Genomic DNA, 12,153 nt, shown 5'->3' on the forward strand with positions numbered 1-12,153 from the left:
TTTAATGAGTATCTTGAACACAACCGATTTCTACATACATTTGAAAAATTGCAGTACGACTATATGGGGGAAATATGCAATATCCAATTCAGACAATGATTATAGAAGATCTGGATTCCTAGTAAACCGAAGAGTATTCAAGTACCTCGGGTAGAAAGCCACTGGTTTAATCCAATTCCCTTCTTTTACAGATAAGAAAATTGAGGTTCAGAGATGTGAAATGACTTACCCAAGACCACACACACCCACACACACCCACACCCACACACACACGCTCATAAAAAAATTGATGACAGAGAGGAATTCACTCAGGTTGCCTGACTGAAATCTAAATCTTCTTACAGGACAGAGAGTTAATGGGTAGAAGTTGTAGATTTCTCAGAATGTGAAAGACTAGGTAAAGTGCTCATGTATTTTAGGGAAGTAGGAAGCCAGGAAGGAAGGAGATGAGGGTACGCTTCCTCAAAGCAGAATCCAATGAGCCTTTGGGGTTCAAAGACCCTTTCAGGAGGTCCATGAGGTCAAAGCCATTCTCATAATAATACTAAGACAGTATTTTCTTTCTTCACTCTCATTCTCTCACAAGCATACAGTGGAGTTTTCCAGTGGGTACATGCTCTGTGATATCACAACAGATTGAATGCAAAAGCAGATATGACAGCCCTGCTGCCATCTATTGAGCCAGTTATTAAACTAAGTTACAGAAGTATAAAATAATGCCCTTCTCACTATTTCTTTTAACTTTGTAAAATAGAGTTGTTTTCCCTTAAAAATTCTATTTATGTTATAATGTAGTGGGTTTATTTTTATTAATGTTAAATGAATATTATGTTTAAATTTATAATATGGTAAATATTCATAGATACAACCCACATTAACAAAAGCTATTTTGGGGTCCTCAATAATTTTTAAGAGTGTAAGGGTGTTCTAAGACCAAAAAGTTCAAAAATAGCTGTCGTAGGGTATATCAGGGAGCACTGAGTACTTTTGCAAACTTTAGTGACAGAGAAAAGCCTCATTCCTTTTGACAGAAATAGTTATTTTTAGTTTTGCTATCCAATGCTGTCCAACAGACCACCAGCTATCTTCCCAAGATGGAAACCCAGAGAGTCCTTGAAGCCTAAGAGGCGGTCTTCAGTGACAGCCAGTGTATAAAGTAGATGAGGTTTTCAAGAAATAACTTGTTTATCTAATGTTAATGTAATACACTTAGCAGAGAGATGGGCTTTCTCATTTCTAAAGCATACTTATTACATTAGCAGCCAGTTAGCAATTAATCTAACCTGTAGGTAGAAGATATGAATGTAATAATTACTCTTGAACATTCAAATATTCTTACCCCACCCATTTCTGAGAAAGTATTCATGTCTATGTGTTGGAACTGATTTTCATTCACCCTGGTGGCCTCCAATTTGTAATAGTAATCATTATAGGCTGTGTTTTTAGGGTTACATGATGCCGGTTTAATCAAGTGATGTATAAGCAAATAAATCTGGCTATAAAGCAGGGGTCAGCAAACTTTTTCTGTAAAGAGCCAGATGTAAATATTTTAGCCTTTGTAGACCATATGATCTCTGTCCCAACTATTCAGTTCTACTTTAAAGCACAAAAACAGCCACAGATAATAGGTAAATGAATGAGCATGGCTGTGTTCCAATAAAACTTTATCTACAAAAGCAGGCAGCAGGCCAGATTTGGCCAGTGAACCACAGTTTGCCAGCCTCTTCTCTCCGGCCATGTGAGATCTCTACCTGTTGTGCTGTGATTTTACTCTGTGTAAGTATGCCTGCCTGGGAACCGTAATCCAATCTGCATTAACTGTAGAAAATTATAACCATTAAACACCGAAAATGTGCCATGTGTTTTACCTGCATCATCCCTAAAACTCATAACCATATTCCCAAAGGTGGGTGGTATTATTCCCATTTTATAGATGAGGCTTAGAGAGATTAAACAATTTGCCCCAAATCAAAGGCTATTGAGCAATAGAGTGTGGATACGACTCCACATCCGTCAGGCTACCTCTTCTATTTCCAATATTCTATTTTAAGGTCACTCTCACGGATATGTGCTGCTTCCTTTCCAGTCCAAACCTCAGCTGATTGCTTACCACCATCTCACGTAACTAAATTTCTTTCATATTGGACCAAAACTGCAGGGTAACATGGCCTCCAAATTATTAAAGCATTTCACCATAGCAAAACTTTATTACATCTACGTTGCACTGAATCTCTCCAAGGGCCACCTTTTTTTGTTGCTGTTATTGTTGTTGAGAATATACACAGCAAAACGTATACCAATTCAACCATTTCTACATGACACTGATTACATTCTTTGAGTTGTACAACCATTCTCACCCTCCTTTTCTGAGTTGTTCCTCCCAATTAATGTAATCTCACTGCCCTCTAAGCTTCCTATGTAATCTTTCGAGTTGCTGTTGTCACTTTGATAGTTATAGATAATTCTTAAAAGAGCACAAGGCAGAGTTTTTTTTACTAGTTAAGCTAAACTATTGTTTGATTTTAAGAAGACTTCAGGAGACATTTCAGGGCAATAGTTTCGGGGGTTCATCCAGACTCCTTAACTCCAGAAAGCCTGGAGTCCATGAGAATTTGAGATTCTATTCTGCACTTTCTCCCTTTTGATGAGGGTTCTTCTATGGAATCTTTGATCAAAATATTCAGTGGTGGCACCCAGGCACCATCCAGCTCTTCTGGTCTCATGGCAAAGGAGACATTAGTTCATGGAGGCAATTAGCCACATATTCCATCTCCTCCTGATATTCCTGACTCTTTTTTTTCTGTTGCTCCAGGCAAATAAAGACCAATTGTCATGCATTGGATCGCCACTTGGAAGCTTTTAAGACCCCAGGTACTATGTATCGAACTAGGAAGTAGAACAGAAGCACCAAACACATTATTAGGCCAATTAACTGGGATGTACCATAAAATCATGACCCTAAACCTCCAAACCAAGGAACAAATCCCGTGAGGTTTTTCTTTGTACATAAGCATATTCAGCAGCTATTCTTTTTTTTCTCTCATTATTGTAAACATATCTATCACACAACTTTTACCAGTTTAACTTTTTACAGGTGTGCAACTTATTGACAGCAATTACAGTAATTGGCTGTGCAACTCTACCCTTAATCAATTGGATTTTTTCATCACTATTAACACCTCCTTTCCCCTCCCTCCCACCCTTAAACCCCCCCCCCAAAAAAAAAAGACCATTGAATCAATTCCAACTCACAGTGACCCTGTGGGACAGAATAGAACTGCCCCATGATGTGTCCAAGGAGTGCCTGCTGGATTTGAACTGCTGACCTTTTTTGATTAGCAACCATACCTCTTAACCACTATGCCACCAGGGTTTCCCTTGGTTACCATTAATAAACTTTGGTCTCTACATATTTGCCTTTTCTTGTCTTTTTATGTAAGTGAGGTTGTACAATATTTGTCCTTCTGTGACAGACTTATTTCATGGTGCATAATGTCTTCAAGCTCCATCCATATTGTAGCACATATCAAGACTTTGTTTCTTCTACTGGCTGAGTAGTATTCCATTGTGTGTGTCTGTACCACATTTTGTTTATCCATTCATCTGTTGATTGGCATTTAGGTTGTTCCTAACTTCTGGATATTGTGAATAATGCTGCAATGAACATTGGTGTACAAGTCTCTGTTTGAGTTTCTGCTTTCAGATCTTTTGGGTACATACCTAGGAGTGGAATTACTGGGTCATATGATAGTCCCATTTTTAGTTTTTGAGGACCTGAGGGCCATCTGAATGGATGACCAAAAATTCCAGATTGCACTCAAGTGACCATAATTAGACCCAGAGTTGTGGTTTTTAAGCTATGCATTCTGAATATAAACTTCAAATATCTGTGAGCTGCTTATGAGTGTTTTATTTCAGATACTTCCTTAATAACAATCATCCCTTACACAGTGCCCTCATACATTGTCTTTTCTATTGATAATGATCATAGCAGCCAACATATTTTGAGTGCTTACATGTGCCAGGTACTGGACTCAACCCTTCACATGCACCAGCTCCTTTAATCCTCCCCCATTGCTATGAGGCAAGAAGTGGTACTTTCTCCAGTTACAGACGAAGATACTGAGACTGCAAGAAATTAAATATCTTGCCCAAGATCAACCAGATTATATGTGGTGGAGTCCAGATATGAAAACAGTCCAAAAGCCAGCATGCTACGTATTACATTTTCCATTACTTGAAGACAAAGACTATACCTGATCTTTCTTTATGTCCACCCTCCTCCACACACACACCAGTTGCCACTGAGTCAATTCTGACTCATGGTGACCCTGTGCATGTCAGAGTAGAACTGTGATCCGTAGGTTTTCAGTAGCTGAGTTTTTGGAAGTAGATAGCCAGTCCTTTCTCCTGAGGCACCTCTGGGTGGACTCAAACCTCCAACCTTTCAGCTAGCAGTATTAACTATTTGCACCACCCAAGGAATCCTTATGTCCACCCGAACCCCTGATTTATAGGATGTCCTCCATACAATTCTGCCCACAGTAAATAGTGTTTTAAAAAGCATATGAACTGAAATAGAAAAAGCATTGCAATATACTACTAAATGGCATAAACAGAGTACTAAACTGTATACAGTGTATGACTACAAATATGTTTAAAAAAAGAAAACGAAATATGTCTAGATTCTAGAAAAAGACTCACCAAAATGCTATTGGTGATTGTGGAATTATGGGTGAGATTATGGGCTATTTTTCCTTCTTTCTGTTTTTCTATATTATCCATTTTGAGTAAAAATGTAATACCTTGATGATAGTAAAATTATATTATCAACAAAGAGGAAAAAGAAAAATTACAGATAGTTCTTCCAGCGTGGTCAGAAGTGAGTATAATTCACAAACAAGTTCCCTGAGGGACCAACAATCTATTTAAGTGAAATACCAGAGAAGGAGCCCAAGGGTTCATAGGAACAAGCTAATGTGGCCCCATCCATCAGGGAAGGGATGGGAGAGGGAGGAAGAAACTTAGGGTGTAATTGGGGCAGGCACACGGGGAGAGATGACAAGCATGGCCTCCACGCCACATATTGATCCCAGCTGGATCAAATGCAGCAGAAAAAGAAAAAAAACAACAAAAATAAATAACTCATTACTGTTTTTCTACCTATTTTAGGATTTCTTCAGTAAATCTGACCCATTTCTGGAAATTTTCCGCATGAACGATGATGCAACTCAGCAGCTTGTGCACCGAACTGAGGTGAGACGCGTTATCTTAGCTATGCTATCTTGTCTCCTAAAAGAATAAACTGGGTTGAGAAACCCCTCACATTTTTAATGTCTGTAGAATAGGTGCTGAGACCTGGAGTCTTCACTGTTCTCAAGGTTACTTTCTACCTTTATAGCTTTTTTTTTCTCCCCCTCAATTTAGATGTTGGAAGGGAACACCTTCTTTAACCCCAGTTTTCCATTCTTGGCCTTCAATACAGACAGAAAGCCACTTGTTAATAATAAAAACATGAATGCTAACTAACAGTTAGTGAGGAATACTATGTTCTAAGCATTGTACTAAGTTATTAATATAAACATTATTTTATTTACTTCTCACAAAAATCCCTTCACATAGTTATTATAATTACTGCCTTTTTAAAGTTGAACTTTGGGGAGGTCCTGTCACTTTCTCAGTTAGCTGAGGTTTGAACTAAGGTTGTCTGACCCTGAGCTTCCTTGTAATTTGAAAAGCCAATCTGCTTCCTCAGGGAAAATGCATATACTGAATTTATGTCAAGACTATCACGTGAACGGCTGCCCTGTCTCAGCAGCCACTTAGTCTCCCTGCATCTCCTTATCTTCCTTTCTCTTCTTTCTCCATGTGGCTTCAAACTTTATTCCTCACTACCCAGAAATGCCCTCCCCAAACCCACTCACCACTACATGTCATACTGTGGTGGCTTTGTGTTGCTGTGATGCTGGAAGCTTTGCCATTGGTATTTCAAATACCAGTAGGGTCACCCTTGGTGGACAGGTTTCAATGGAGCTTCCAGACTAATAGAGACTAGGAAGAAAGACCTAGCAATGTACTTCTGAAAGAACTGGCCAGTGAAAACCTTATGAATAGCAGCAGAACATTGTCTGATATAGTGCCAGAAGTGAGGTTGGAAGGCATTCAAAAGATGACTGGGAAGAACTGCTTCCTCAAAGTAGAGCCTACATTAATGATGCAGAAGGAGTCAAGCTTTTGGGACGTTCATTTGCTAATGTAGCACAACTCAAAAATGAGAAGAAACAGTTGCAAACATCTATTAATAGTCAGAACGTGAAACGTATGAAGTATGAATCTAGGAAAATTAGAAGTTATCAAAAATGAAATGGAACACATAAAGATCAATATCCTAGGCATTAGTGAGCTGAACTGGACTGGTATTGGCCATTTTGAATCAGACAGTCATATGGTCTACTATGCTGGGAATGACAAATTGAAGAGGAATGGCATCGTATTCATGTAAAATAGAACATTTCAAGACTTATCCTGAAGTACAATGCTGTCAGTGATAGGACAGTATCCATAAGCCTACAAGGAGGATCAGCTAATACGAGTATTATTCAAATTTACACACCAACCACTAAGGCCTGAGATGAAGAAATTGAAGATTTTTACCAACTTGTCCAGTCTGAAATTGATCAAACATGCAATCGAGATGCAATGATAATTACTGGTGATTGGAATGGGAAAGATGGAAATGAAGAAGGATCAGTAGTTGGAAAATATGGCCTTGGCGATAGAAAGAATGCCAGAGATTGCATGATAGAATTTCACGAAACCAAAGACTTCTTCATTGCAAATATCTTTTTTCAACAACATAAACAGTGACTATACACATGGACCTCACCAGATGGAAAACACAGGAATCAAATTGACTACATCTGTGGAAAGAGATGATGGAAAAGCTCAATATCATCAGTCAGAACAAGGCCAGGGGCCGACTGTGGAACAAACAGATCATCAATTGCTCATATGCAAGTTCATGTTGACACTGAAGAAAGTTAGAACAAGTCCATAAGAGCCAAAGTATAACCTTGAGTATATCCCACCTGAATTTGGAGACCATCACAAGAATAGATTTGACTCATTGAACATTAAAGAGGGAAGACCAGGCATGTTGTGGAATGACGTCAAGGACATCATACATGAGGAAAACAAAAGATCATTAAAAAGACAGGAAAGAAAGAAAAGACCAAAACAGATGTCAGAAGAGACTCTGAAACTTGCTCTTGAACATAGAGTCGCTAGAGCTAATGGAATAAATGATGAAGTAAAAGAGTTAAATAGAAGATTTCAAAGGACGGTTCAAGAAGACAATATAAAGTATTACAATGACATGTGCAAAGACCTGGAGATAGAAAACCAAAAGGGAAGAAAGTGCTTAGCATTTCTCAAGCTGAAAGATCCGAAGGAAATATTCAAGCCTCGAGTTGCAATATTGAAGGATTCTATGGGGAAAATATTAAATGACTCAGGAAGCATCAAAAGAGGATGAGAGGAATACACAGGCACTGTAACAAAAAGAACTGATTGACATTCAACCATTTCAGGAGGTAGCATGTGATCAAGAACCAGTGGTATCGAAGGAGAAAGCCCAAGCTGCACTGAAGGCATTGGTGAAAAACAAGACTCCAGGAATTGACAGAATACCAATTGAGATGTTTCTATAAACAAATACAGATCTGGAAGTGCTCACTCTTCTATGCCAAGAAATTTGGAATACAGACACCTGGCCAACTGAGTGGAAGAGATCCATATTTGTACACATTCAAAAGAAAGGCGATCCAACAGAATGCAGAAACTATCGAACAATATCATTAATATCACACACAAGTAAAATTTTGCTGAAGATCATTCAAAAGCGGTTACAGGGGTACATCAACAGGGAACTGCCAGAAACTGAAACCAGATTCGGAAGAGGTTATGGAATAAGGTATATCATTGCTTATGTCAGATGAACCACGCCTGAAAGCAGAGAATACCAGAAAGATGTTTACTTGTGTTTTATTGGCTATGCAAAGGCATTCGACTGTGTGAATCATAACAAATTATGGATAACACTGTAAAGAATGGGAATTCCAGAGCACCTAATTGTACTCATGAGAAACCTGTACATTGACCAAGAGGTAGTCGTTGGAACAGAACAAGAGGATACTGAGTGGTTTAAGTCAGGAAAAGTGTGTGTCGGTTGTATCCTTTTACCATACTTATTCAATCTGTATGCTGAGCAAATAATCCGAGAAGCTGGGCTATATGAAGAAGAATGGGGCATCAGGATTGGAGGAAGATTCATTAACAATCTATGATATGCAGATGACACAACCTTCCTTGCTGAAAGTGAAGAGGACTTGAAGCACTTACTGTGAAGATCAAAGACCACAGCCTTAAGTATGGGTTACACCTCAACATAGAGAAAACAAAAATCCTCACAACTGGATCAATAAGCAACATCATGATAAATGAAGAAAAGGTTGAAGTTGTCAAGGATTTTATTTTACTTGGATCCATAATCAACACACATAGAAGCAGCAGTTAAGAAATCAAAGGATACATTGCATTGGGAAAATCTGCTTCAAAAGACCTCTTAAAGTGTTAAAAAGCAAAGATATCATTTTAAGGACTAAGGTGAGCCTTACCCAAGCCATGGTGTTTTCAATCACCTCACAGTCATGTGAAAGCTGGACAAGGAATAAGGAGAGCCAAGAAGAATTGATGGATTTGAATTATGGTGTTGGTGAAGAATATTGAATATACCATGGACTGCCAGAAGAATAAACGAATCTGTCTTGGAAGAAGTACGTCCACAATAGCGAGATTTTGTCTCACATACTTTGGACATGTTATCAGGAGGAGTTAATTAGTCCCTGGAGAAGGACATCATGCTCGGTAAAGCAGAGGGTCAGTGAAAAAGAGGAAGACCCTGAATGAGATGGATTAACACAGTGGCTGCAACAACGGTGCAGGACCAAGCAGTGTTTCATTTTGTCGTACGTAGGGTCGCTATGAGTCAAAACCTACTACAGGGCACTTAACAACAACAACAAACCCACTCAACAACCAATCCCATCTCTACTTTTTATTTCTAAAAGAGACTCTGTGGGGGTGGGAATGCATTGATAAGGAAAAGGTGGAGTAATTTTGATGACTGACTTGCTGCTGAGAGAAGACCCTGTTGTGCTTTCATGGCCAGTGGCAGGGTAAAGAAGAAGAAACCCTCATGGCTTTCACAGGATAACAATGGAGTACCATGTTCCCATCACCCTCCTCTGATTCCGTGTTCCTGAAGTAACGGAGTTGCTGATGATGTTTAGGAGAACGTATCATGACATATTTAAAGTAGACAAGGATTAAATGGCCTTGGATGGGCTAGTCTGTGGCTGTCATCTGGCACATAGCAGGCATTTAAAAAAGTGTGTTTAATAAAACAATGAATAAATGAACGGAGTTGAGTATATGTAGTATGTCTACTGCATGGTGCAGTACAATGTTGACTCTCTGGAACTTAATACCTGGGGAGTATTTTGAGGACAGTTGCCCTGAGTGACACTCTGCCACCAGCACCAAGCAGAGTCACCTTCACATGTAGATTCCTTTGGTGGAACAAACTTCTTTCAGGAGAAGTGCATAAATTTTGGAAATAACTAGAATTGATATTTATTCATGCTTTTTGCTCCAGTCAGTAAAATGGGGGCTTTAATGTGCAGCAGAAAAGGAGGGGGGTATCTCTGTTGGAGGTGGGTGCTATATCTATATATTCTGGTCTCACAACATTCTTCTCTCCTTGCTCCTTGCAACTCAACATACCTCTTCTCATTCTTGATATTGGTAAATTCTCCTATTCTCAAGAATCTCAAGAACTTCCCCCACACCCCAATGCTGACAGGCTCCTGGAGTCTCACAAGAAACATGACTGTAAAGTTTTCTAATGAGTCAAACAACATAACCTTGATCCCCCCCCGCTCCACCTTGCTTACTCAGTATATACAAAATACATACCAAGCAATACTGTTCTCCGGGGGTAAACACACACACACACACACACACACATTTAATTTCAGAGAAGTTTTCTAGCTGAAATTTTGATCTGCTATTGAGTTTTTCAAAACTGGTTCAATAAAACATCTTTGTCTCTTAGATTTTCATGTAAGGGTAAGAAATTACAATTAACCCAAACAATCTCATCTAATTTTTCTTCTCACCATCATGTTGATGATCCCCATGATATCAGGACATGAGGCTAACTCACACAGGAACATTATTTTTCTATTTTAATGCATTAAAAGAAATTTAATAATAATCCCATGGTCTAATCAATAATTCATAGTTATATTAAGGAATTTAGCAGAAGAGGGAATCATTTATAAAATATTTATGTTGTATTTATTTGGATAAAGGGTTAATTTTTTGGCAATTCTAAGACCTCTGCTAAGTAAAAACTTCATAGGAAGAAAAATGAATATGACAGGATTTTATTTACCGTTATTTGTATGTCCCCTAGACCAGTGGTTCTCAAAGTTTTAGCAAGCATCGCAATCACCTGGAGGGCCCACCTCCAGAGTCTCTGTCCTTAGGTCTGGGTGGAGGCCAGGAAATAGCTTTTCTATTAGGTTCCCAGGAGATGCAGCAACTGCTGGTCCGGAAATCACACTTTGGGAACCCCTGCCTGAAAGAACCCAGCTCAGTGCTAGGCATAGAGCAGGTACTCATACATTTGGAACCAAGTTAAATTATTTGAATGAATCATAGTGACGGCAGGATAAGATCTGACTTGTATGGACTCTTGGGCAGGATTTAACCAAATCCATGATTTGGAAGTTGCTTTTAGATGGGCTTTACTATATTGCAGACTTAGTTTATAACACTGAAGATCTGCCCCTGTTGTGCCATCCTAGTATATTCTGATTGAGATGGTGATGAGCTAGTGGGTTTTTGCTTTCTGGGGTTTTTCTTCTAGAAACATCTCCTCTGGCTTGCAACCTGATCTGACTCAAGGTCACAGATTACAAAGACCATCCAATTCTTTAATGGTAGAATTGCACTGCTACCTTATTCCTTCTCCCTTCCCCCTTTCCACCCCACCAGGAATCTTTACCCCTGCTGACCCAATCAAGGGCATTATGCCATAGAACTGATGGTCCTGCAGAACTAGGGATCCTCTGTCAAAGGCCAGAGGCCACCCAACATTCTTGTTTCCAGCTTCTTTTGATCTAGAAGGAATCATTCCCAGCATCCACAGGCTGGGTAATATTACTGTCCTGATTCATGAGACAACCCCCAGGCCAGTGACAGCCAGGACTTCTGCCCATAATGACCCACTGAGTGATCACCCTTAAAAGATCTACTACTCCAGCTTTTCATGATGGCACCAGCTCCAGACAACTGTTCTTTCCATAAGCTTCAAGACGACTGCTCAAGCAGTTTTTATGTTGAAATGTGAAAACGTCAAGTACTTCCTCCCTCACCCACCACTCTTTTCTTTCTTTTCTCAGGTTGTGATGAATAACTTAAGTCCAGCCTGGAAATCATTCAAAGTATCTGTAAATTCTCTATGCAGTGGAGACCTAGACCGCCGGCTAAAGGTCAGAAATCTATGTCTGAGAAATGCAATTCTTTATATATTTTTCATCCTTCTCTTTCAACTCAAGTTAACACTGGCAAACCCAAAACTTTCTGTTCCATTTTTCAACCACCTGTTTTTTCTGTGAGAACCATTGAAGCTAATGAGACAGCCCAAAATAAATCTCAGAGGCAAAAGCTATGGCTTCTCAGAGAGAAAACTGTGGAAATAAGATCAGGGTATACTAAGTAGTTATTAAGAACACAATCGTTGTCGTATAAGTTATCTATTATTGCAAAACTTAGTAGCTTAAAACAGTAAGTTTTTATTTAGTTTATGATTCCGTGCATTGGGAAATTGAGCTTGCGTGTACCTGGGTGGTGCTTCTGTTCATCTCACTTGGACTCCCTCCTGTGTTTGCCATCAGCTGCACATGAGCAGAGTCACTCTGATTTTGGGGTTTGGCTGGCTGTCTAGTGCACTGATTGGCGTGGGTGGGCCATATGTCTCTCATCGTTCAGCAGGCTAGCTAGGACTTATACACACAGTGGCCTTAG

The 12,153-nt window shown here is 39.3% G+C and overlaps 1 protein-coding gene across 1 annotated transcript in view; it reads left to right on the plus strand.

The window, feature by feature from the left end:
• Positions 1 to 12,153, plus strand: part of CPNE4 (copine 4) — a 621,882-nt gene that overhangs the window by 435,814 nt on the left and 173,915 nt on the right. The window contains exons 6-7 of the mRNA XM_049870893.1: positions 5,173 to 5,256; positions 11,529 to 11,618. Coding sequence (XP_049726850.1) covers positions 5,173 to 5,256; positions 11,529 to 11,618 — 174 coding nt within the window. The remainder of the gene's footprint in view (positions 1 to 5,172; positions 5,257 to 11,528; positions 11,619 to 12,153) is intronic.

This window comes from Elephas maximus, chromosome 27 (assembly GCF_024166365.1).
Source record: "Elephas maximus indicus isolate mEleMax1 chromosome 27, mEleMax1 primary haplotype, whole genome shotgun sequence".
Lineage (NCBI taxonomy): Eukaryota > Metazoa > Chordata > Mammalia > Proboscidea > Elephantidae > Elephas > Elephas maximus.